This window comes from Microtus ochrogaster, unplaced genomic scaffold (genome assembly GCF_000317375.1).
Source record: "Microtus ochrogaster isolate Prairie Vole_2 unplaced genomic scaffold, MicOch1.0 UNK11, whole genome shotgun sequence".
In the NCBI taxonomy this organism is placed as follows: domain Eukaryota; kingdom Metazoa; phylum Chordata; class Mammalia; order Rodentia; family Cricetidae; genus Microtus; species Microtus ochrogaster.
The window spans coordinates 4250243-4276680 of record NW_004949109.1 but is presented as its reverse complement, the minus strand read 5'-3'; the positions used below and the strand labels follow the sequence as shown (position 1 = coordinate 4276680).

The 26438-nt window shown below is 40.2% G+C and overlaps 1 protein-coding gene across 2 annotated transcripts in view; it reads left to right on the top strand.

Annotated features, from left to right (window-relative positions):
- The window catches only part of Cwc27 (CWC27 spliceosome associated protein homolog), a 168318-nt gene that overhangs the window by 135414 nt on the left and 6466 nt on the right, over positions 1-26438 (top strand). For both annotated transcript variants that reach the window (XM_026788996.1, XM_005366588.3), the window contains 2 exons: positions 3291-3400; positions 4815-4918. In XM_026788996.1, the coding sequence (XP_026644797.1) occupies positions 3291-3400; positions 4815-4918 (214 nt within the window). The remainder of the gene's footprint in view (positions 1-3290; positions 3401-4814; positions 4919-26438) is intronic.

Sequence of the window (26438 nt, the reverse complement as noted above, 5' to 3'; positions counted from 1 at the left end):
GTGCAGTAGGATCAAAACCCAGTGCCATTGCTCTTGGAAGTCCCACAGTTTTATCCAACTATATCTGTAACATTTTTCACAATAAAATTGATTCTGCAACCTATCAATTAGCAATATAAATTTCCGTCCTTTTAATTTGACTTACCATTACTAAAGAGAATGCATCTAAGAGATCCTAGAATTCATGAGTGACTCACTCACTTGTCAGAGGCTTGCCATTAACACCACCAGTTACATTATACTCCACTTCGGTGAAACGATGTATGATGAACACACATTTAGGAGGGATGACTGAGTGTCACAATATTGAGATATTAGCAGGGCAGCGTGTTCAGTTATATCTATACTACATGCCCGTATTTACATTATTATCACTAGGAAATATATAAAGAATATTGTCAGATTAATATGGAAAGGATAAAGTGATTTGTTAAAGTTACCTTTTAGAACGTGGCAAATGCAGAGAAAGTGAAACTGAAATACTTCCATATCTAAACCCATACAGGGGTCCATATCACAACCAGACTCCGAGTAGCTCTAGAGTCTGCTCAAAGTAGCCTGTGTTCCCTCCATCAGAACAAATTGTCTTTGTAATGAAAGGAGTAGAAAGTACATAGAGAGAAGGTACAGATCGGCCTCCTCAAGCCATAGTGATAATATACCTCGAATGTTGATCAAAATCAATCAGAATAGAGTAAAAATTTCTTACTTTTATACTGTATAACTGTAAAGAAAAAACACTAAAGAAAGAACGAATGCAGTCCTGGAGTGAGTGAACAATTTGGAGAGAGAGAGAGAGAGAGAGAGAGAGAGAGAGAGAGAGAGAGAGAGAGAGAGAGGGAGAGAGATTGCACATAGTGTTTAAAAAAAACCAATAAGATGCCATTTACCAAAATTTCTCCTCTGCAGATGGCATATTCAAAAAAATAAAAAGATAAACTATAGACTAAGAGAAGTCATTTGCAGCAGAGATACTGACAAAGGCCTTACACTGAAATATTTTTTTTACACTTTTAATACGTTATCAAAACAAAAATGAACAAACTATTTGAACAGGCAGTTCAAAAGAAGCTATATGAATGATAATAAAGTCTACCAGTTGTCCTCAGGAAAGTCACAATTGGAACTGTAAGAAGAAAGCATTCTCTCCACTAGAATGTTAAATACATTTCTAGACACAGCTGGGAAGGAGGACAACTCAGTGTCCTGCTTCACCAGGAGTCATGATGCAGGGAGATGTATGTTCTTTTCAAGCCAGTGTGACAGTAACACAAAAGCAGTGCAGATGACACTCAGCTAGTCCAAAAATTAATAAATTAGAATATGGTCATATTGTGGAATGCCATCCAGTTATGTAAAGGATTACCCAACAATGTGGACATATTCGATAAGTGAAAGAAGTCAGACATGAATGATGCTTACAGAATAATTTCACTTATGTGTGCTTCTAGAATCCAAAACTATAGTGGCAGAAAATGACTGTTGTCTGAAGAGGGCAAGAGGCCTACTATCAGAGACATATGCTCAGATACTATCAGAGATACATGCTCAGATACTTTCTTAAGGCTGAGAGGGTTATTGTACAGGAGAAAATATTGATTGCAGTAGAAAAACACATTACAAACAATACCAGCATAACCATATTGTGTACCCTGAATGAATTTCACTATATAAAAAGTATCCCTTAATGTAGCTTCTTTAAAACTTCAGTCATTACTGGATTCCAAGATGATGTTAGTACTATTCTCTAAATTATTTGGAGGCTTTGAGTCTAGCCAGCACAGCTGTAGAATTTCCATTCTTTATTATATGCCTAAATTTATCTATTGCTGGCTTTTAGATTTTGATATATAAGGCTTCCTTGTTGCACAATTTAAGGAATATATTTACTGAAGATGGTCGTGGTAGCAAGCCTCTGTAGTTGTAGCCACTGGAGGGGCTGAAGCAGGAGGATCTTAACATTTGAGGGCAGCCTGCTACAGGGTAGGAGTTACTTTAGTTTGGTATTCTTAAAGTCTACTTTGTAAGCACTCCTTATGAGTGAAATCGAGATCTGACCCTTGCTAAGAGAGCTCATTCATGAAGGAATGCATGTTCGAGTCAATAAAACAAGCATGGCTAAATATTAATTTAGTTATAGCAATGGTAGCTCAACACATCTATCAATATTCCCATTTTTTAAAAAAATTCTCACCATGTAACATGAGGGTTATTGACAGAAAACTGCTAGTTGGGGTTTTCTGTCACGCCCGGTACCCCACAGCCAGCAAGCCCCAAAGAAAATCACACAGAGATCTCCATAAGTTATAAAACTGATTGGCCCATTAGCTCAGGCTACATATTAGCTCTTGTAGCTTATATTAACCCATTGTTCTTATTTATGCTAGCCACACGGTTCGGTACCTTTCTCAGCAGGGCAGCTCACATCTTGCTAGTTCAGAGTCTGGGCAGGAATGGGAGGAATGGGCTTCCTCCTTTCCAGCATTCTCCTGTTCTCATCACCCTGCCTCTACTTCCTGTCTGGTTGACCCACCTATACTTCCTGCCTGGCCAATCAGTGTTTTTTTTTTAAATATGATTGACAGAATACAGACAATTCTCCCGCACCATCACCACAAATGAAGGATTGTACCTGAAATCTAGGAACTGTCTTTCATATTGAATACTGGCTAGTTCTGAGGATATTCATTATCATTAGAATTTTACAAAATTCTCCTGTAGGAAAAAGGCAGATGAATGTAACTGACTAACATGACAGAGCAGAAGATTTCAGATGCCAGGTTAGTTCTGCCACATCAGTGTAAGTCTGAGGAGCAAACTGACCTGCTACCTGGTCATTTATTTTCTGTTTATCATCAAGCTGAAGTTTGCTTTTGTTATAACTGTGGAAGGAGCAAAGTTGGTGAATAATTGAAACAGCAACCAATATTTGAAATGCATATTATAAGGAAAGAAGCAATGTAAAGTAGTACTGTTGAATTTTAGAAAAATCTAAATTATTTTAAAGTAAAATCAATTACAGTCAACCTTAAGTGAATACATAAAAGAAAACCAAAATGGTATAGTATAGAAAAAACTGCAAAATCTAACAAATTCGGTGCCAATCACTCTGTAGTTAAGAAAAATAATAGATTTTAGTAGATCTTGTTACATTGTAATTTTGCTTTGTTTTGTTTTAATTAATGGGGAAAAACAAGCCCTACTTAGAGCTCACTATTTGGAGAGCTGAGTGTGTACAGGACTTCCAGGCCTTTGTGCTCCCGCACTGAGTCTATGCTCATGTTCTGCAGAGGAAGAGGCTGCCCCGGATGGTGCTGTTGCAGAGTACAGGCGAGAAAAGCAGAAGTACGAAGCCTTGAGGAAGCAACAGCCGAAGAAGGGAACTTCCCGGGAAGATCAGGTAACTTCAGAACTGAAGTCCATGTGCAGTTCAGTGCTTGTTTCTATTCTCTTCCCGTCTTGTGTGTCCAGGAAAGCACTGGAGAGGAAAATGTATGGGGCAGAATGCTGTGACCTTGACCACTCATGGGGATCCAGGTTTTAAAGTTCTTCCCAGATATTTATGTGAAAAAACTTTGAAACTGGGAAATATCAGCTGGTCTGCTCATGTCAAGTACAAGAGCTTCCTAAAGCCCCGTGTTTTCAGAAATGCAGTGAGTAGTGCCTCCCGTGGTACATGGAGCAGCCATGGTTGTGGGCGGACAGTGTGAGGCCGTCTTCCAGCCCAGTGAGTCACATGCTGGACATGAAATCGCGTGCTGCCTAATATTACAGCGTTTGATCTGTAAATCGATTTCCAATGATTTCCCTCTTTGTTACAAGAAATTTTCTCAATGGTTTTAAAGCAGTGATGTTGTAAAGTTAGCAGGTAAGAAGAGCTAGAAGAAGCTGGCCAGCTTGCCCGGGGTGGTATGTGACACCTGATAAAACAGATCTTTCTTTCTGTTGCCCTTCATAGTGGAATTGAACTGAAATACCAAACTTCTCATTAGGCCCTTGATTTTACAGGCAGGTTGTGCTCCATGCCTCCTCCTCACAAGGAAAACCTCTTTAGACCTACAACAGAAAACTGTCATCCCTAGCCCATATTTTCTGTTCACATGTCAGAAGACTGACAACTGTAGCCAGGAAAAGATGTGATTACAAAGGTGTAGCCATTTGTTACTTCCTGCCCACAAAGGCTGAGAGAAAACTAAGAATCCAAAGTAATGCTCTTTAAAAAAAAAAAAAAAAAGCCTATTGAGATCCTCGTAGGCTCCTTCTCTAATCATTTATGTGCTGTGTAGATGAATATTACTGCACAAGCCATTTTCTGGCCTCAGATTATTTTTTTAAAGTGTGTCCCCTGGTTGGAGTTGCTGCATGAGAGGCATCACATCAGTTTCTAAGACATGTCAAGAGTTTCCTTAAAATGTTATATCACTTTCCCCGCAGCCCACCATTGGGTTCATCCATTCTCCCCAGCAATGTGGATGTTTTCTCTCTTGTATTTGAGTCACCTTATGCTGGTGACTTGCTCATCTGTTGGGAAAGCTCTAAAAACTTGCTAATGAGCATATATTTTACAGAGTGAGAATGTCTGCTGTGTGAGCACATTTTAAGTCTTGGAGTAGAAAATATTGACATGTCTCTAAGGAAAGATGCCAGTGTTGGGGTTTACCAATGCCACTACTGTACCCTGAAACCAGTTTTATTTAAGAAAAAAAAATCTAGCATTTACCTGTGTCTTACGTCCAAGTAAGATTGTTTTTTCTATCGAATGTCTTTCTTCAGATGAGCTTTATCAACAGTTTGGCATCTCATTGTCATTCCAGACCCTTGCACTGCTGAGCCAGTTTAAATCTAAGCTCACTCAAGCAATTACTGAAACGCCTGAAAACAGTGTTCCTGAGGCAGACGTGGAAGATGATGAAGGATGGTAAGGACGTGGCTCAGAGTAAAGACCCTGGGGTATTTCCACTACCGCAAACTTTACTCTCAGCACTGTAGGACCTCTTCATCCATCTAATTCATTTCAGTTACAAAGCAAAATAAGTGAACTTCCCCAATCATTCACTTAATGCCAGCATTGTGTGAGCCAGGAAAAAAGTGTGTAAGAAAGATTTGATGCCCTAAATAATTTTTAAAATTATAAAAAAGAGAGATAAGATTTATGCTAGACAGCCAAGAAGCAAACATAAAAGATAGTAAGTCGATATATTTTTATACTTTCCCACAAATATTTTAGAATTCAGTCATCTATTTTAGTAATGTATTCCCTACCAACTTCCTGTTCAAGTTTATCTACAGGATCCTAGGAACACATACATGATTAATTTTATCTTTAGGTACTTTTCAGCTTTTAAAGAAAAGACATGCATGTACCCTGTGCTTAGAACTTGATCTTAGTCTGAGGAAGAAGGTGTAAGCCAAGACCAAAAGCAGTCAAGCTGTGTTTTCCCTTATCATAGCCCTGTCCTCAAGCTGACTTCATATGCAGTATATTAGGCCTCCCTACACCTTCCTGCCTCCACCTCCCACAAGACTCTGGCTCAGGAATATCTGAAACGGGCCAACCATATAGTACCCCCCACACATGACTCACCCTCTGGAGCCTCTGAACTGTCACGTGTGCCATCACCCCAACCTAAAATCATGGCCCCATGCTCCCTGCCAACAGTATCTCCCCTGTTTCAAACTGTTCAACACTCCCATCCTCTAGGAAAGCAGTCAGCAAGATTTGTGGAGCGCTCACAAATCTAGTGGGTGGAGGAAGAGGGCTGGACACACATTTAAAAAGCCATAAAAACACTTATTAAGAAAACATTTAAACAAGTAAGACTTTGCAACTGAAATGTAACTTTAGCCAATAGGGCTACTTGAAAATGGCTTGAATGGAATGAAGCCTACCTACTCCTGGACCTGGAAAAATACCTATATAGTTCTCCATTAACTTATAGTTTCCAAAGAATCTGGGCTATGATGCCAATCTTATAAAATCCTTGATCTCTTGTAACCAGTTTTGGTACTTATATAGTGTGTATACACAAATTCAAAACTGCTGGAAGGCAGAAGCTGGCTACTCCTGTAGCTCTGTGCCAAGGGCTCCACAAGTGTTGATGACCCATGGAGACAAGTGCACGCTGTATAGAAGAACATGCTGTCTTTATGTAACTCGACAGGATTCGTTTCATTTTTAATTCTTTTAGTTTCTCAAAATACCTTTCAAGTATTTATTTGAGGGTCAGCTGACATGCACACACACACATTTTGCCAAGTCGTGTTCCTCTTGTTTTTGAATCTGTGTGTGTGTTTTTAAGGAAATATGACCCATGTGTTTCTGATTCATTTACACTTAACTCATCGAGAAGGGCATTTTGTAAGAGCAGCTTGATGCCCATTCCGTTTTCTTAACCTTTGTAGAAGCCATCTAAGCACTTTTTATTGAACAGGAAAGTCACCATCCAATTCAAACCCCAGAAGTTTCATTCAAAGCTCATAACCCACAGGAGTCAGATTTACCTTCTACTTGGCAAGATCAGTTAACTTCCTAAGATTCTTCTTAGCCCCTTGATTCAGTATTTGATAGTCCGGAATTCCTCTTTATCTTCAGATACTTATTATGTGTTTTCAAAAGAGTCACTTCCTATTTTTAAAGGACTTGACCATATAATCAATGTTCCATCTAATCTTCTCATTAGAAAGTTAAATCAGAAAATTCCCGTAAATGGGGGTTGGGGGGAGGTGGTCAGCGGTCTGTGATGTTGGGTGATCCTCTATCTGTGGTGCAGGAAGTTAGAGTGGTCACCAGCTGGTCTTGGGGATTTGTTTTTCCTTCGAGTTGTTGTCTTCTAAACAGAAGATCAAATCTGTATGCCAGGGACCTCCAGGATATTTTTGGTATGCTTAATATAGCATCTTAGGGAGACTATCTCTAGGGATGAACGCACTAGGCGGAATCTTCTAGGAGGCACAGTGTCCTTACATAGGCCTGTGCATTGCACTGCAGACTACGGAATTCTGTAGCTTTATGAGAACAGCAGCACCTCTGTTCACAAAGAGGTCAGCTCAGCTTCACTGGGTCACTGGTAGTTTAGAGTCTCTCTCATAAGCGTGAATTCTACCCAAGAAAGGGATCTTATATTCAAAACAAGTTATACAAATGTTGTGAGTACATGGCATATGCGTGTGTGTTATGCATACGTTACATGGTTCCCAGACTGTTTTGTAGGTCATGGTTGCCGATTTTTTTGAGTCTTGAAAGTCAGCCAGTATGCTGTATAGCTCTGTCAGGGTCTGTTATCTGAGGCAAAATGATTGCTTCTAAGACATTTTTATGTGTCCACATGAGTGGCCACACATTGAGGGATCATTTTCAGTTTCTGTCAAGATAGAAACCATTACCAATTTGTTATGTTTTCTTTTACTTGGCAAACCATTCTATTCACGTTTTTGGCCGAGCTGCTGTGTTGGCATGGTATACAACAGGCATTTGGGTGCCATTCAGCAGCATTCTATTTTTCATGCAAAAAAAAAAAAAAAAGCAGGAGGGAAAAAGAAAGAAAAGAAATAGGATTCTATTGTAAACAGTGTGCATGGTTTTGATAATTATTCCCAGACTCCACTGTCTAGCAAGGCACCTAAAATGTGTTATTGGTAGACGAAGCTCAAGTGCATGATAGAAATTTCTCGTTAATAATTGCTAGAATTTTTTCTTTGTCAATTTTTTTTGCCAGTTTTTGGTGGCAGCGATGGCACCAGATTCAGGTTTAGCAGGTGGAGTGGTCTCTGTGGTACTATATTTCTTAGTCCCGCGCATCAGACTCATGCCGCTGTAAGACCCTTCTTCAAGCATGCGTTTCATAAAACGATTTAGACACATGGCAGCAGGCATCAGCCAGAGGACTCATACGACCGTGTGCTTGGAGTCAGTATGCCAGTTTGAGTTTGCCTAGATAAAGCTTGATGAGCACAAACAAGGCTAGAGAGACGGAAGCTGTGACTGAAAAGGCAGTGGAGAGACATTTGTTTCTTTAAGCCACCTGCTTCTTCCACAGAAATATTAACCTGTGAGAGCCGACTGAAGTCCTGGAGATAGCCACTGGGAACTTGCAGGTTCTCTTGAAAATGTCTTTCCAGGTTGCTAAACTGAGGTTGTCTTAAAACTGAACAGCAAATACACATGATAAAGCAATAAATAATACGGTGCCACTGCCTTCTTTTCCCTCCATCCCTTTCCTGTACCACTTTCCTCTGTAGTATATGCAGCCTTCCATATTGTAAGGGTTCAAAAATTCTAACACTGCATTACCTCAGGTCAATACTTTAATGATTATTACAGAAGCAAGACTCCTTTCTATAGAAAAACAAGTGTTGTACCCTTCAAAAAAGTAAATAAAGCTCATTTACAAACTCAAAGATAAATGCCATAAATACTAATTTATATGTACAGTTTGTAGAATGTATAAAACTGTACTAACATTGTATATGAATATATGTACATGTATATAGTGATATTAATTTAACCCCTCCAGACATGTTTATACATGCATGTTTTAAACAAAAATAAAATGTCTAATTTTCTACCAAATTTCTTTCCTTCAGAAATATATAGGAACCACTGCTTATATAACTTTTGTATGATTTTAACGTTTTGTCTTATGTGATATTCCATCATGTGGTTAAGAACAGGTTTACTTGACCATGTAGTTGTATGTTCAGGTTCTTTCCAGTTTTCAGGGTTTGATGTTATGAACAATACTGTAAGAAATCTCCTTATAACTATTTCACTGCCCAGTTCCTAAGACTGGAATTGTTTAGTCAGTGAGGGTCCATGTTAGGCCTCTGTAAATTATTTCATTGTGTCCCTCCCCAAATGTCATTCCAATGTATACTCACAAGTAAACATCAATTCAGATTTGTCCTTAGGACAGTTAAGGTCTCAAGAATTATTAAGGTTCTTTGCTGGCCTTAGTGAAAGCGAATAGCATTTTAAAAGAAATGCTTTGCTTTGGTAAAAATGAAAATACACTTATGGTCTGGTTTGCTTCTGTTTTTAATAAAACTGTACAAGTTTCAACGCTGCTGCTCTTCCCGAGCGCCTCGTCCCTGTCCTCTCTTCGTCTCGACTCTGGAAAACTGTCCTTCCAGGCTAGCCCTGTGTTAGGACCTTAGGGTCTGCTCTTCTTCCTCTCTACTTTATTGCCACATCTTGGCTTGCATTAAAAATCAGTTTTATACATCAGTTGTAGTTTGTTTCTGCTAGAGATTAGATTTTGTGAGCCAAGATTTGACTTGAAAAAATTTTAAAGTCTTCCTCTGGAGTTAGCAGTACAGAAGTAATGAATACCAGTTGTCTGAGTAGCCAAAGCAGTGAATTTTTAATAAGGCAAATGTTCTTAGAAAATGATTATTGACCTTCAAACCCACCTGGTCAGATTGTATCATAAAGCAACATTTTTGAACTAACTTCATCTTGTTGCTTATCTGGTAAAGATTTGATGAATTTTATATTCACTATATACTATTATTTGTAGAGAGTTGAGCCATGTAGTAAATGAAGGGTGTAGTGACAATCAGTAAATATTTTAATAATAGTCTTCCCTTCATACAGGCAGAAGTTTGCCAGCCCTGAGTAACAATTTGGTACACACACGCAAGTTGAGAGTAATGAGAACCCACGTTAGCCACGTTGGGGATTCTCGTCACTCTTTAGTGGTGGCTTGGCAGGAGGTCTCTAATTTCTGGTCTCAGGACCCTAGAGACTTTTATATGGAGTATTACTACCAGTGTTTGCCTTATTAGAAATTAAAACTAAGAAGGCTTGAATATCTTTAAAATGATTATCTTAAACCCATTATATGTTAACGTAAGTAGCCCTTTCTTTCTTCTTTTAACCCCTCCATTGTTCCCTCACTTTCATACCCCTCCAATTCATGGCCTTTATTTCTTTAATTGTTATTGCTACATATTTGCATTAATATATAAATATAAATACAACCTACTGAGTACATTTAGCTGTTTGAGTATAATTTCAGGGCTGACTACTCGGGATGGATAACCAATTAGGGGCTCATCTTTGGGAAAGACTAATTCCCTTTTCCTTAGTTGCCTGTAGTGTTTTGTCTAGAGGTACCCCCACCGCAAGAGATTTTCCCTTCCCCATTAGCATGTCTCTTGGTATTGTCATGTTCAAGTCTTGTTTAGGCAGCCGTATTGGGTGAAGCTTCTCTGTCATTTCTAGGTGGTACAGTATCATTGCAGATTCTCTGGTCCTTACAGTCTCTGGGCCCTCTGTCACAATGTTTCCTGTGCCTTACATTCAGGAGTTACACTGTAAATGTATTCACTGGTGCTGGACCCTGGTGATCAGCTGTTCTCTCTCTCTCTCTCTCTCTCTCTCTCTCTCTCTCTCTCTCTCTCTCTCTCTCTCTCTGTGTGTGTGTGTCTGTCTGTCTGTCTGTCTGCTTGCTTCTATTGCAAAGAAGAGCTTCTTCAGTGAGGAGTGAGAGATCTACTTATAAGGATAAGTATATAGAATGTAGTTAGGAAACATGGTAGTTTAGTAAAGTGGTGAAGATTCTCCTTTAAGATCCATGAAGTCTTTGGCCATGGGTTCTTGACTAGATTTCCAGTTCCAAGCATGATTTCCTTCCAGCTGAAGACACCTGAAGTCCAATTAGGAAGCTTTTGGTGACTGCCAAGATACCAGTGTCATTGTCATACCCTGAGGGGTGTTTTGCTATCCTGGTCATTGTTGTGGTTGCATTTATAACCTCAAAGCAGAAAGATTTCATGAGAATGGCATTGCCTCAGTCCTTTCAAATCTCTAAAGTCTAGCATGGTGGCAGCAGGTAGATTCCCATGTGCACTTTACAATGTTGTGATCTTCCACATCGCATACTCTGAAAACTCTCAGCAGGTAAAGAAAGGTTCTTGCCACCAAGCCTGACAACCTGAATTTGGTCACAGGGACTCACATGGTAATAGAACCAACTCCTGTAAGACGTCCTCTGACTTCCACATGCATGCAGCAAGTAACACACATACATGGACACAGAAACACAAATAAATAAATGTAATTTTAAGATGTCACTATATGCTCATGAAAGAATGAAAATGAAAGTGGTAAATAAATATAGCAGGATTTCTTGGACCACCAGTTTCCAAATCATGACACAGGGACTTATTATTAATTATGAATGCACAGCTTTAGCTTAGGCTTGTTTCTAGCTAGCTTTTTTTAATTTAAATTAACCTTTTTCTATTCATCTATGTGCAAGCCTGAGGCTTGTTTTTCTCACCTACATACTGCCCATCCTTCTTTCCTGCTTCCTCCTTGGCTGGCTGGCTGGCTGACTGGCTGGCTGGCCGGCCTCTTGCTAGCTGGCCCCCCTTTTCTCTCTGCCCATCCCCACCTATCCCTCCTCTGCCTAGCTATTGGCCTTTCAGCTTTACTAGACTAATCAGGTGCCTCAGGCAGGCAAGGTAAAACAGCGGCACATCTTTACATAGGTAAACAATTATTCTGCAACACAAACAGATGCAACATATTTGCATAGGTAAAGAAATCTTCTATTCCACAACAAATAAAAGTCTTAGTGTTCATGCAGATGACTTTGGCCTATAGACACAGTATTCCCACAACCATACTTGGAGGACTGATAGACTCAGACTCTCTAATTCTGTGGTCGTGTTGGTCCCTGTTTATCAGATGTTATGACCAAACATGTTGGTCCTCAAAGCTTTGTTCCCTGGATATCAGTTGAATCTCAAGTAGTACTGGTCCTTTCTGCATTAAATGTGTTAGATACTGAAAATACTGTGTAGTATTTATAGATTTTAATCATGTCTCATATTACTTATCTGTGCCTAACCTCTCAAAATAGATCATCATCGTAGTCACATTTGATTGATTCTAAGATATATAAAGAAGCAAATTAAGTCAAAATGACATGTGATTTTATATAGTATTTAATAAAACGTAATTTGTGATTTATCTGATGTCTGGTCTATGGTAGGCTTTCATATACTTTTTCTGATTTCATGTGCATCTTTCCTAAGGAAAGGAGTGTTTGAATCTATGCCACATTGTTCCCACTGGACCTGAGGGCTGAGCTGCTCCAAACATAAACATGTGTGCAAAGATGTGCTAACTCCTGCTTGGTACCTTCCAGCTGTGTCACTCCTGTTCTGAAAGGGAGCGTCGTTTTAAGTGTGTCCTGTGCTTGCCTTCTGGCCTTTGCCCATTTTCTTTTAGGTTGTTTCTGACTCCTGAGATTTCAGAATTCTCTATATGATCTAGAGCAGATTTGCCAGTTTTCTCTCATGCTTTTAATTTTTTAATTTTTATTTCATTTCTCTTCATTCATAGTGCCTCACTGTTCATATAACGTCTGACTTCTTTTTCTTTATGGTCTGTGCTTTAGTGGTCATATTTACGACCTCTTTCATATAGAATTTTCCCTAAGTTTTCAGTAACTTTTATTCTGTCACATTTAGGTCTGTTGCCCATTTTTTGTAAGAGACTATGTGAGGTATGAGGTTCAGCCAACTTTTGTTTTCTTCATTTGGGTGTCTAGATATTATTATAGTGTAATTGTTTCAAAAGCTGCCTTCCTCCCCACCTGCCTGCAACACTGTCAGCTCTCAGCTCACTATGTGCAGGCTCTCCTCCTCTGTCAAGTCCATGACTCCACGTCCTCTTGCTCAGAGCAGCTTTTGAAGCCAGGTAATGATCAGGTAATAGAAGCCTTGAAACTTTTCTCTTTTCTAAGTTGCTTTGGCTATTCTAGTTGCTTTGCCTTTCCATGTAAATTTTAGAGTTAGTTTCTCTTTAAGTATAAATAAATCTGCTATGGTTTTATTTGAATTCCATTGTTTATTAATCAATCTTAGGAGAATTGGTATCTTTGCCATGTTGGCTTTCCGGTGTTGAATTTTAGACTTTTAGTGTTTCCCCCACAAGTCCCCACGCTCTGTTAAATTTTGTTTTCACTTTTCTTTCAGTTCAGACTGGATACTGGATATTTTCTGATGATCTGTCTTCAGATTTACTGAACTTTTTCTCTGTCACAGCCATCTGATACTGGACCCATCCAGTGATTTTTCAGATTTGAACTTTGTGTTTTCCAGTTCTAAAACTTTTACTTATATTTATTTTTACATTGAAGCCTTCCTTCTGTTTTTCTGTGTATTCCAAGAGTATTTGCCCTTTCTTCCTGGAGCATATTTTGAAGTCTTTGTCAATTAATGTCAGTGTCTGTCATTTTGTTGCTAGTATCTGTTGATTGTGATTTTCCGTATAGCTAAGATTTTCTTAGTTTTTTATATGCTGATTGGTTTTTGTTGTTGAATATTCCAAGTTTCTGACTAGTCTTTGAACCCTATGATGAATGCTGATATTTGGTTGTAGTAGCCTGTTTGGTTTTAGTCTAAGTAGCCTTCTGCAGAATCTAGTATCAGTCTAATTTCAATATCAGCCTTGATTCTGGTCCTTAAATTGCTGTGCCTCTATCTTATATGACCGACCATTGCCAGTCTTAATCCTGGCTATAGGTCTACCTCTCATTTAACTTTTCTTTGTCTTTATTATAGAGTTTAGAATAAGGTTCCCAATGCAATGACTTTGTGGGGTCTCGTTCCTTCTTCAAATATTGACATATTGCACCGTCTTTTCCCATCTCCATCTTTCAAAAAGGTAGAGCATGAGCTCGCCTTCAAGACCTGGCTGTAGTAGCATGGAGGCATGGAACCACAAAGCTTTAAGCCACGCTCTTGGGTCAGTATGAGTATCAGAACCACACGCACACTTGGGGGGTTCTTATCTCCACCAAGCTGATGTTCTTGCTGTTCTTGAACTTATGCTTGGGGAGTGCCTCAGACTGTGTCACACTGCATCATGTCCCCTAGCAGACTGTCCTCCTTTCACATGCTATGTGATTCTTTATCTTTAAGGAACCTCAAATGCTACAGAATTCTTAGTGTGAATAGTAGTTTTCTTTTAAAACTCTTAACGGCTCTGCGTTGTTCACTGTGAAATAATGCATTTCTTGGGAAGAGTTCTGTGTCTTGGCCGCCTCACAGGCTGAGGGACACTCTTAGGAGCACTCTGAATTCAGTCATAGAAGGGGATCACTGGGCTGCTGCTGCACGTGAGAAAGAAGGGGGAAACTTGGCAGGTGCAGTGGGTGATGTGTTGCTTTCATAGCTTTCATATTTGTGGTCTTTGCTTGGAGACTTTAGAAAGCTGCGATTCAAATCTGTCGTGTAGACCAGAGCAGACCGAAGTGCATGAGGCAAAGGAGGCCTAAAGAGTGTAGGCATGATCACAGCTAGCAGAAATTCTGTAGGGCCCCCAGCTGAGAAAGGGTTCATAGCAGAACAATGCCTGAAGCCACAAATCAAGTTATAAAACTTACTTGATTCAGTTAATCGGAACGAAATATTGGTAGTCCGTGAAGTCCAAAGGAGAGTGTGTTTTGATGTAAACACTTGTTATTCAGTAATTTCAAAGCAGCCGATCTGCCTCTTATTCACTATTGAAGGCCCCCCCTTGCTCTGTCCGCCTACATTCAGTTGAAGAGTCTCTTGGGTTCTTTAAACCATGGTTATTTATCAAGTAAAGAATCTAGATTCAATAAATAAATAAAAATGAAAAAGGAACAGACAATATGCCCCCCCACAAAAAAATCTGCTTTAGAACATGTGGGGCCTCTCATAGGTAAATACAAACCACCCCCTTTTGTGACTGTGTGACCTAGTGACTTCAGCCTCACAGTGTCATCGTCATGTGCAGTGTGTATGGGTTCCGTTTGCATGCTCTGAAAATCGTCCTTATTTTACTTGAATGTTCTTCATGTTCAGTGGGAGGCATGGACTTGAACTGAGGATGGACAGGACACTATCCCAAGTGTGACAAGCTGTCACTGTGAGAAGATTTCTGCTTAGGATGACACTGAGAATGAACGGTGTGTGTGCCTTCACAGTAGGACTTTTAGTGACCCTGATGTTGGGACTATTATGCTCTTGTCTATAAGAAGATTTTAGGATCAATGGTCATAGGAGGAAGTATGCAGTAATATGCCAGACCTGAAACCTTTGGATATTATACTACAGGGCCCTTCAGTATTTGGCTAGGTATTTACTTGGCCTGAGAGAGGTTCTGAAGTGTACTATTAACTTGTCTAACTCAAGTTTGATTTATCTCAGCACTCTACAATAATGTATAGAAGCCAAGTAGAGGCTTAAAATGACCATATTTGTTCTGCTCTAAGTGGGCTGTAGACGTTCACTGGCTCTTCCACTTGTTTGGACGGACTTCAAGAATCGCTTTAATATGGAATCCCTTCATTTCTTTTCAGGCATTGATTGATTATACTTTAACTAGCTGTCTTTTATTCCGATTATTAAGATTATACAAAGTAACTCATAATAGAAATCACTTACTGTTGATAAGATATGCTCCCTTCTCTCCCCATGGTCTTTCATTCTAACACTTGTGCTTATGGAGGTGGCTCTGGTTCCCACCAATTCATTCAGGAAGCAAATGCTTGTGTGCACTGTATTCCAGGCGTCCTGCAGGTCCTGTATCCTATCTCATCCCTATTACCTTTCACAAGAACAGGTTTGTAGGTTAAAGGTCTTCTGTGGCAGGATACTTTTTCCCAACTCCATCAGATAATTTGTATTAGTCCCATTCTATAAATGTGGGGCTGAAGTTAAAAGAAACTAAACTATTTGCCCATGGTAAATGATAGGGTTGCATACAATTCTTTTTTCTTTCTTTTTTGTAATTCATTTATTTTTATCTTGCGTTCATTGGTGTTTTGCCTTCATGTAAGTATGTGTGAGGGTGTTGGGTCCCCTGGAACTAGAGTTACAGACAGTTGTGAACCACCATGTGAGTGCTGGGAATTGAACCTGGGTCCTCTGGAAAAGCAGTCAGTGCTCTTAACCACTGAGCCACCTCTCCAGCCCTGCTTGTAGTTCTGAAAAGCACATGTTCTTTTCAGAACACCAGCTTCTACCAGCAGTGATTCCACTGTGAAATACTGAGCACTGGGACAAGAAAGAACTTGAGCCTGAATTTCAGAGATGACTTTTAGGGCCCTCTGATTATGAGCAACAGTGGCCATCTCTGGAGTAGGTTGTAAGGCATCATCCATGCTCATCTGTGCACCGCTTTGCTCATTCTTTCTACCTCCTAAGAGTTCAAAAGCTACTGTTGTCCATGTATTGAATTATCACATACTTATCCAGTGGACTGTCTACTTAGATTGCCTGGGTTCAAATCCCTACTCAGACACTGATTGCTGGATGCTCTCAAGGAAGCAGCCTACCTTCACCTCTAAAATGGAACTATTCATGCTCAGTGCAGTTTTTAGAACTGAGTTAGCAAACTCATGAACGGCATTCAACACAATGCCTAGCACTTAGCAGGAGCTCTGGAAGCAGGTGTGGGAGAAAGATGGGCATGCGTGGAACTTGGGACAGTATCAGCAAGATTTGACATACTACTAAGCCGTCTAAAACTGCTGTAAATGGACAAAAAAATCTACTGAGACAAGCTGTCTTCACCTAATCCCCTGAAGGAGATGATATGAGAAAGATAATGTTAGTTTTCTGACCTAGAGAGACGGTAGACATGTTCAAGCTCATAACTGCTTCTTCTGTTTTAGTTAGTGTGCTGGTTACAGTGGATCTGTTTTTAGAAACCGTGGAGTTTTTAATTTTTTAGCTGAATCCAGATTATACAACGCTAAGGCTGACAGTTTAATTAATATAAATTTAGCAGAGAGATGACCTTTTCCATGTTGGAAATATAAAGCCATGGGACTCTCTTCAGGATGCCTTTTTGTTAGTTTTTTTTTTATTTTATTAGCAAAATCATCTTATAGAAACAAAAACCCATGCACACATGAAGTCCACAATTTCTATTAAAAATGAAGTTTAAGCGGGAGGCAGAGGCAGGCGGATCTCTGTGAGTTCGAGACCAGCCTGGTCTACAGAGCTAGTTCCAGGACAGGCTCCAAAGCCACAGAGAAACCCTGTCTCGAAAAACCAAAAAAAAAAAAAAAATGAAGTTTAAGGAGCAGGAGTCCTAAGGGTTGATATAACGTAGCAGAGAAAGTCACTTATAGATAGAAACAAAGCCTGTGCTAGGGAGACTGTTAGTTTCTGTGGTACACAGCAGCAAATAAGTGATCATGTGATCTGAGACTTTAACCATATCTCAAAATCAAACGATACTTAGGAAAGCCTAATTAAGATTCCCCTCCCCATTTCTTTTCATATGTTCTGTCTTTTCAGTAGATCATCCATGTCCTCCATGTCATTTTTTGCAACATATCATTTGATGTGCTATAATATTCTATTTTAAACAAAATTTACTGTTTGCCCGTTTTTGGAAACATTTTGGTAATTTTCAGTTATAGCCCTTCATGAGTAAATGAACTGAGAAACTATTTTATAAATTGGTTGTTATTTCCTGAGGCTAAGAAGGTTTGGGGTTTTTTTAGCCTTTAATCCCGGCACTGAGGAGGCAGAGACAGGCAGATCTCTGTGATTTCAATGACAGTCTGGTCTACAGGGTGAGTTCTGGGACAGCCAAGGTAGTTACACAAAGAAACCCTGTTTCAAAAAACAAATCAAATTTTAACCAAAGTATAATTTATAAATGAGAAACAGTTGCTATCTCTGTGGTGAATTTTGGCAAGTATATGCATCCACATAAACCAAACAAGATCAGATATTTGCATCACCCTGGAGAGCCCACCCCTTGGCAGCTCCTGCTCCTTTAACCGCTTTCTACTGTCCGCTCCAGTGGGCCCACAACAAGTCTTCCTAGAATGTTGAGTCCCCTAAACCCAAAACAGCAAGGCAGAGGCTTTTAGTTGCCCTGTCTTAGAGAATAAGTGAGTAAGTGTGTATTATATCACAGATCAGAGATACATACTTATTAATCTCTACAACTTTGTTGTACTTTGTATTTCTTGGTTTAATGGTAAAACTGAGCACTTTTAAAAGATTATCTGGCCATTTGTTATGGTTTCCTATATGCCGGATTGGCCTTATACTCACTGTGTAATTGAGGACGGCCCTGAATGTGGACAAGGAGCCCACTCGTGTGTTCCCGGCTGCTCAGCAGCTCAGACCCAAAATAATCACACAGAAACTGTGTTAATTAAATCGTTGCTTGGCCCATTAGCTCTTGCTTCTTGTTGGCTCTTACCCCATCTCTAGTAATGTGTGTATCGCCACATGGCTGTGGCTTACCAGGTAAAGTTCCCAGTGTTTGTATCTGGCAGCAGATACATGGCTTCTCTCTAACTCCTCCTTCTTCCTCCCATCATTCAGTTTAGTTTTCCCTACCTACGTCTATTCCCTCTGCAGGCCCAAGACAGTTTGTTTATTAACCAATGGTATTCACAGCATACAGAGGGGAATCCCACATCACCTGAACTTCTAATCTACTTGCCCCCACTTCTCAAATGCTGGGATTACATATATATGTTACCACACCAAGTTTATGTGGTAATGGCAATTGAACCTAGGTCTTCACACAAGCAGTTTACCACATGAGCCACATCCCAGCCCTATTTTTACATTTCTTTCTTTCTTTTTTTTTTTTTTTTATTTTCGAGACAGGGTTTCTCCGTAGCTTTTGGTTCCTGTCCTGGAACTAGCTCTTCTAGACCAGTCTGGCCTCAAACTCACAGAGATCCACCTGCCTCTGCTGGGATTAAAGGCGTGCGCCACCACTGCCCGGCCTATTTTTACATTTCTGATTGATATGCAAAAGCTACTAAATATCACAGGTATTCTTTTTGTTTAAAATATTTTACCCTCTTGTGGCTGCCTTACAATTTACTTACGTGGGGTTATTTTGTGACATATTTGCAGTGCCAAAGCTGTCAATATTTTCCTACATGTTTTCTGCCCAATGCTATGCTGAAAATCTTCATAATCCCAAGATTGTATGAATATGCTTATATATTTCTCTAGGGTTCTGTGCCATTATTTTTGTTTTTAACTGCCATCAGAGCCCATCTGGAACTGATTTGGTATATTGGGCCAACATTAAAACTTTTTGTTTCTAAATTGTACACTACTAAATGAATAATCCTGTTGCTTCAACTGATATTATCAGAGTGAGACCTTCTGTATTTTTAAGTTTATTTTATTATTTTACATTATTTTTTTTTGTCTGTTCTTCTGCCAGCACCTCACTTTTTATTACTATTGGCAGCATGTGAGTATGTGGAGGGCAAGGGGCACCTTTATTGTCCTACATTTACATTTTTACTTTCAAAGCTTGCATGAATAATGTACTACATTTTTATTTTCTTTTAGTTATCCACACCTGGAAGAAACTTAGACAATAGACCATGGAATCAATAATAAAAAAAGAAAAAAGCCCCATTATTTAACAGGTGGCCTCTACCTGAATTGCAGCCCTGGTGCCAAAAAGGAAATAATTAGTCTTTAGACCAACCCTTCAAAGAAATGGAAAAGATCACATGTGGAAAATAACTGGCATGTAGAAAAAAAGAATGGATACAGTGTTTTAATTGCCATCTTTCTGGTCCAGGTATATATGCCTTCTTAATGAGACATTTGGTCAGGTGTTTTCCATTTCCATCTCTCTGGTACACTGATCAGAAACACAAGTCATTTTAACCAAGTACAGAGTAGATGTCTCAGTTCCTCATGCTTTATCCATTGTGAATCCCCAGAGCACCTCAACATGGCCAAGTATAAATGGAAACTACAAAACCCTCTTCCAAAGATACTTAGTCTTTCAACTACTTGACATTTTGAATTAGTTTTAATCCCTTCCCTCTCTGGTACTAGTGCAGATAACTGCCAAGTTAAATGTAGCAATAATGTTTTGTTCCAGTTTTAAATGAATTATTTAAACTGATAAACTGTTGCTCTTGAACACTTTAGTTTTGAATTTTGGTTAAATGGTGGGTGAGTGTGTTGGTTGATGGGTGTTGATTGGTTGGTTTCTTTTGAGGTAAATATTCATGTAACTCAGGTTGACCTCAGACTTGGTCTGTAGCTGAGGTGGGCTTGAACTCCTAATTCTTATGCCCTCTAAGTGAGAAACTTAAATTGTGTGTAGCATGGTATATAAAATTCCAGCACCTAAGAGGAAGCTAAGGCAGGAAGGTTGCCTTGAGTTCAAGACTAATCTGAACTACAGTGTGAGACTTTGTCTCAAAACAAAAGGCCGGGGCAGGATGGTTGCAGGGCAAAGGAGTAGCAGGTGCCTTTACTCCCAGCACTCAGGAGACAGGGGCAGGTAGATAGATCTTTATGAGTTTGAGATGAGTCAGCCTGGTCTATATAACAAGTTCCAGGTCATCCAGTACTACAGAATGAGACCCTGTCTCAAAGAAAAAAAAAAAAAGAAAAAATTATTTAAATTGGGCATGGTTGTACATGTCTGTAATATCAACACAGAGAAGATGGATGCTGGTGGATCAGGAATTCAAAGCTAGCCTTGGCTACATAGTTGGCTTGTGGCTACAATAAGACCATGACTAGGAAAACTAAAAAAAAAATAAAACCTTACTTATACTAAATATTCACATATCACCAATCCCATTTAGCTCTATGAGATAGGGATTGTTAGTATATTATACTAGAGGAACTTGAGATAGCATAGCAAGCTATACAAACTAAAGCATTACTCTGATGAAACTGGTTGTTTGTTTGGTTGGCTTTTGTAGCGGGGTTTCATATAAGTAGGGCTACACTGAAACTAAGTATTTGAGGATGACTTTGAACTTCTGTCATTCTGTTTCGCACGTGTGTCCCCACCCCCACCCCACCCCCGTGCAGGGGTTACAGGTGTAACCATTATGTCCAGCTTTAGGCAGTGTTGGGGGTCAAACCCAGGGCCTTCTGTATGCCATGCAAACATTCTACAAAATTAGCAACATTTCCAGCCCTTAGAGGAGGACACTTAATACATCAGTGTTTTGTGGCATTCTGTTTCAAATGCCGTCTGAGGTTTTTCCACCCAAGCAATGATTTTTCTGAATTAGTCTGCATATTTTTCATGTTTTCTAACAGTAGTGTAGTTGTTTTCAACTGTAGCAATATGCCGCCAAACGTAACTTTAGGACTTAGTAGCTCTTGAAATAAAAAATTGTCCAACCTCTTCTAAATCTGGAAAGATGTTAAATTTCACAACCGTAACATTATTTGTATTATTTGAAGAATTAAAATTTGGAAAGATTTAAAGGTGTGTTTAGCTTGACTTAGAAGTTCCTATGTGTTTTCATAGAATTATAAACAGTAGAGTGGTTCTGAGCATGGGAGTTTAATTCAAGATTAATCTTGAATCCCAGCTTGGAAATTTCTTAGCTCTGTGATCTTGGAGAAAATATGGAGTCTTTCTATCATTGTTTCTCATATTATAAATGGGGGTAATCCTGTCACTTTTTGTGGGAGTGGAGTCAGCTTGCAATCAAGCTAAGTTCTGTTTATAAAGGGACTGACGAGATGTTGAGAGCAGTCGGAGCTCTGTAAATGTGTCACTGTCATCTCTGATGTTGTCTGCTGTTTTTAAGATTCACCACTGACGTCAGTAGATCTGTCAGGACCATGATTGGAACTTTTACCATTTCTGTTACAGTTGATAATTTCTGGTCCTTTAGTTGACTAGCTTGAGCTTGGTTTCTATCTTAATCTTTAACGATCTGAGATACATTTATGGCTTGGGGGTTTTGTATTTTATATATGGATAGTAATGCCTCATTAATGAAGCAGTGAGTGTCTCCAGGGGACTACACTCGAAAGTATGGAAACAAGAAGTCATACAACAGAACATGCATTGTACACGTAGTTTAAAGACAGAGAAGTAGCTCAGCTTTGGATAGCATAAAATTGTGAACTTACATCAACACAAATGTTTTGTTCCATCCCTCTCTCGGCCAGGTTCTAAGGTGGTGATCAGATGATTATAGACCAGGTCCCTGGTTAGTGTTTATTTTATACGGTACTATAAATAATCCCGCAGAAGGCCAATGTGGTTCATTATAAATAGGCCTTGGGAGAGCTGCTGACCCTGGAATGGTGATTATTTTAATTCTAAGCTCTCTAGCCAGCCTCTCAAGTCACGCTGCTTTTGTCTTCTGAGTGAAGAAAGCTCTACAGCCTTGACTCTGTTGTTGCATGCAGTTTGTCCTGAAATAACTTTGTATCACAAGGGAAGCTCTGATCATGGGTATGATTTGAGGGTGATGAGCAGCCAGCCCTGTGTCCTAGTTCCTTAGGAGAGCGTCTGGTTGGGAGCTGTGTCTTCCCTCCGGGACCGATAGTCTGCTGGCCACAGAGTTTATGTTCTGGCTGAACTGTCAGCTATAGCTCCCAGCAGGTGGAAGGACACACACCACGGCTGTATTCTGGAAGCTTCCTAAATCTTTCCACCTGGTGCTGCTCGGTGCTAAGCTGTTAGATAGTCAAGGAAGCCGAGGAAATGCATCCTCCTGCTGCCGGAGAGGTTGGAAAATATGTCCTCCTCATCTAGTCTAACAGGACCCAATCCCTACCAATATTTTCTAACTAAGGGAAATGAAAGATGTTATTTAAGGTTGGCTTTTCAAAACCCCAGAGGGGCAGTGTTCCTTTAAAACTCAGAACGAAGGAGCTTTCCCATGTCAGTGGTGAACAGTGACAGTGCACTGATTCCTGCATTGGTTCCCAGAAGTCTGTGCCTGTTTTCCTCCTTGCCTGGTTTCCAGATCTCCTCTTTTCCTGTACTTAATTCTCTTAACGCAAGTATTTTAAAGTTCTGTTCCTACTTTTTTCCTATTGTCATTTTTTTAAAGTATTTATTTATTTATTATGTATACAATATTGTGTGTGTGTGTGTGTGTGTGTGTGTGTGTGTATGCCTGCAGGCCAGAAGAGGGCACTAGACCCCATCACAGATGGTTGTGAGCCACCATGTGGTTGCTGGGAATTGAACTCAGGACCTTTGGAAGAGCAGACAATGCTCTTAACCTCTGAGCCATCTCTCCAGCCCTTCCTATTGTCATTTTTAAAAATTTCTTTTGTGTCTGCCTTCATTTCTTTCTCTCTATTCCTTTAGGTAACTATCCCTGTTGCCCATTTAAGCCTTTCTTCCATCCTGATTCTCCTTCCTGATCCCACTGCCCCTTTCTCGGGCATCTCTGTCTACCACCTGCTCTGCCGGGCCCGAGCAGTGCCTTGCCGCCCTTTCCTGGGGGCTCTTTTTTCTACTTCCATCTCAGGACGCATGTGTGTTTTTCTGTCTGTTCCTGTCTTCTTGCATGCATTACTGTGGCCTTAGCTGCATGCTTCATTTTGGAAAAAGATTTAAAGGTTTTTTTTTCATGCATGCTGACTTAAACCCTAACTTCTTAATTCCTAAAATTGCTTGTAATCAGTAATGAAGAACAGTCTAAAAAAAAGAAATTCTTAGGTTTTTAACCTAAAAATGACATTCTGATAGTTAAAAACAGGAATAAAGGTGTTGTTTAGAATACATTTAAACATCTTAAGAGGTATAAGAAACATTAAATTTTTAATCAAATAGCCATTTGTATTTTAACTAGCAGCTAAAGTACAGGTGACTTTTGATTGAGCCTACCTAGCAAACTTACAGTGAGTACCAAGTGTGTGTGAGCAGTTTTCAAATCTCCAGCAACTATTTTGGTCTTTAGTTTTCCCTAACAGAAAGTTTCTCCAGCAGCAACAGTTATATTTAGACTTCCGGTGTCTCAGGACTATGAACTGGGAATCTGCCTTCAGACAGGGGCTTCCTCTGTGGCCCTCCATAGCTTCTGGTCTGTTATTTTAAAAGGGAGTAGAGAACAGCTACCTCCATGTCGTAAATGTCCAGCGCTCTACCCAAAGTATGCCTCCTGAAGGCATGGCGTCCAAGCCTCACTTGAAGTGAATAGGCCAAGTCTCACCATCTTCTCATCAGGCCCAAGAAGCACGGTGATTCCCACAGCCATGCTGAGCGAGTCAAACTCGGGTCTGACTTCATGAGGGCATCCCTAGGAAGTGTTGAAGAAATTTAAATGTAGGAACAAGGCAGTGAGAAAAGGTTTTAGGATGAAATGAGAATTAAACTGGGCTTAGAAAGGACCAGAAAAGGAGGGAATAGAACCTTCCACAAAAGTACCATGGAAAGAAAGAAGTATGCTGTAGTCTGTCTCTACAGAGCAGGGTGGTCTTTCAAAGACTCGATGGAGGCAACACTTGGAAACTGCATCGTCTCGCTGAAATGTATACTTACAAAGGCTGCTTCCACCTTCTAAACTGTCCCCCAAATCATGGGCATTTGTTATCTGTAGTCTAAAGAATGACAAGCTTAAATAATCACCAGGAACTGTTTGCTCGGGGTTCTGAAGAATTCTAAGGTAATAGGGAAATACAGAGTCATCACAATATGCAAACAAATTATGTTATAACAAATTACGTGAATGTTCTCAGAGAGCGACAAGGTCATTCAACCCAGGAAGGACAAGGCTGTCTGAGGACAGTAAGTGTGTTTTCCCACACATGAGTAGATGTTAATGTTTAAGCTGTTTAATTGGCTTATCTGAGTCGGGTCAGCACTAGACTATTGTAGCACAGATGTGCTAGCTGGAGAAATGCCTTGTTTTTAGCCCTTTTCTTTGCTGGAAAGTTTGAAAGGTAAATTACTTGCCTGAAAACTAGGGAGTTTATACAACCTGTGATTGCTAAATAATTTGGGATTGTATATGAAAACTATCAAGGAGAAAAGTTTAAAAAAAAAATCAATATTCTAGCCAAAGGGTCTTTGGGGTGTTTTTAGAGGTGATGGGAGTCCCAGAAATACTGACTTGTTTACAAGTACTTCTCATCAGCGTTCTTCTGGCCAAGCATTGCAGGATGATGAGGTGCAGAAGCCAGCGGAAAGGCCTCTGTTCTTCACAACACCCCAGAGGGGGGCTTGCAAAAAGAAGCCTAGAGCCATTTACAGGACTGTCAGGGAGGCCCTGAGAGGACCTCACTGTAGCTGGAGAAAGCAGATCAGGCCCAGCAAGAGCCAGGGCGATGGCACAGCCAACAGGAGGGAAGAAAGAGAGAGGAGTCTTGGAAATACAGCAGCAGCAATGAGTTTGGAGAAAAGTAGACATTCTTCAAGAAACTACAAAGAATCTGCCATGTCTGGAGTGGAAGATAGGGGATCATATAGAGAGAGCATGGTCAAGCATGCAAAAGCCAGATTAAAGAAGGTACAGAAGAAATTTGGGGTTTCTTCTGTAGGCAGAGAACCAAAGGGTTTAAACCGCAAGGGTTTTCACAGTTAGATTTGCTGTGTTTTCTGGAAAAAAAAAAAAAAAAAGAGGAGAAAAGCCCGGGAACTTGTCATGCACCACAGTGCAACCCTACAGTCCAGGGTAATTTTACACCCAGACACCCATCCTCATAGGGACGGATCCTGGGCCCTGCTTGCCCCTTCGTGAATCTGCAGCTGAATGGGGGCATAGCTGGAAGAAGTTAGGGCTGGGATCGCACAGAATAGGGATTTACGCCATTAACAGGATTCATCACAAGAATTAATGCTGTTTTTAAGCAGTGTTTTCCCGACAAAGTGGCTGCATGGCTTGGGGCCTCTGCAGTGTCCCTTTTAAAGGCCAGGCTGGGGCTCCCAGACGACCTCCCTTTTAGCTACAATGTAATTGCTTGTCCTCTGGAATAGGCACTACCCATTCTGATTTTTGTCTTACTAGACCTAGCAGTGAACTAACTTTTGACTGATTCCCCAGGTTAAAACTCCATCATTACAGATAAAAGCCTGTTACCTCTGAAAACTGTCATGACCACGCGGTTACCTGGTCAACAGCTTATAGATTCCTCTACCTGCTCAGCAGTTGCCTGTGAGAAGGGACTGGTCAGCTAGGGGTGTAGCTCAGTGGTAAAGTGCTTACCCAGCATGCACAAGGCCTGGGTTCAACCTCCAGCTCTGGAAAGAAAAAGAAGGGGGGTGATAATCTCTTTCCTGCCTGTCCATAGTCATTGCAAATGCCGCCAGGCAGTATGGGAACACATTTTGAGAACACTATCAGTAGACGCTCTGATTATTGTCTCACGCTTTGTTAGCATTCCAAAACACATGGTTGCCACATTGTGGTGTCTTTGTGTTCTCCCAAATAAACAATTTGCTTCTGGAGAGCAAAGCTTGGGTCATGTTTGACTTTTTATCTTCGGAGCTAGCACTGGACTCAACCATAAGAAGCCCTCAGACATTTGTTAAGAGAACGCTGAGTCTAACTTGTTGCCGTATATGAGGACTGGACTATGTCCTTATGGTTACTCAACTTGAGGAGCAGACTCAGGACCACTTAGCCTCATCCCCTGTGTGAGTAGTTGGTCATTTTGAACCCAGTCTTGGGACTGGAGAGATGGTGAGCAGTTAAGAGCACTGTTGCTCTTGCAAAAGG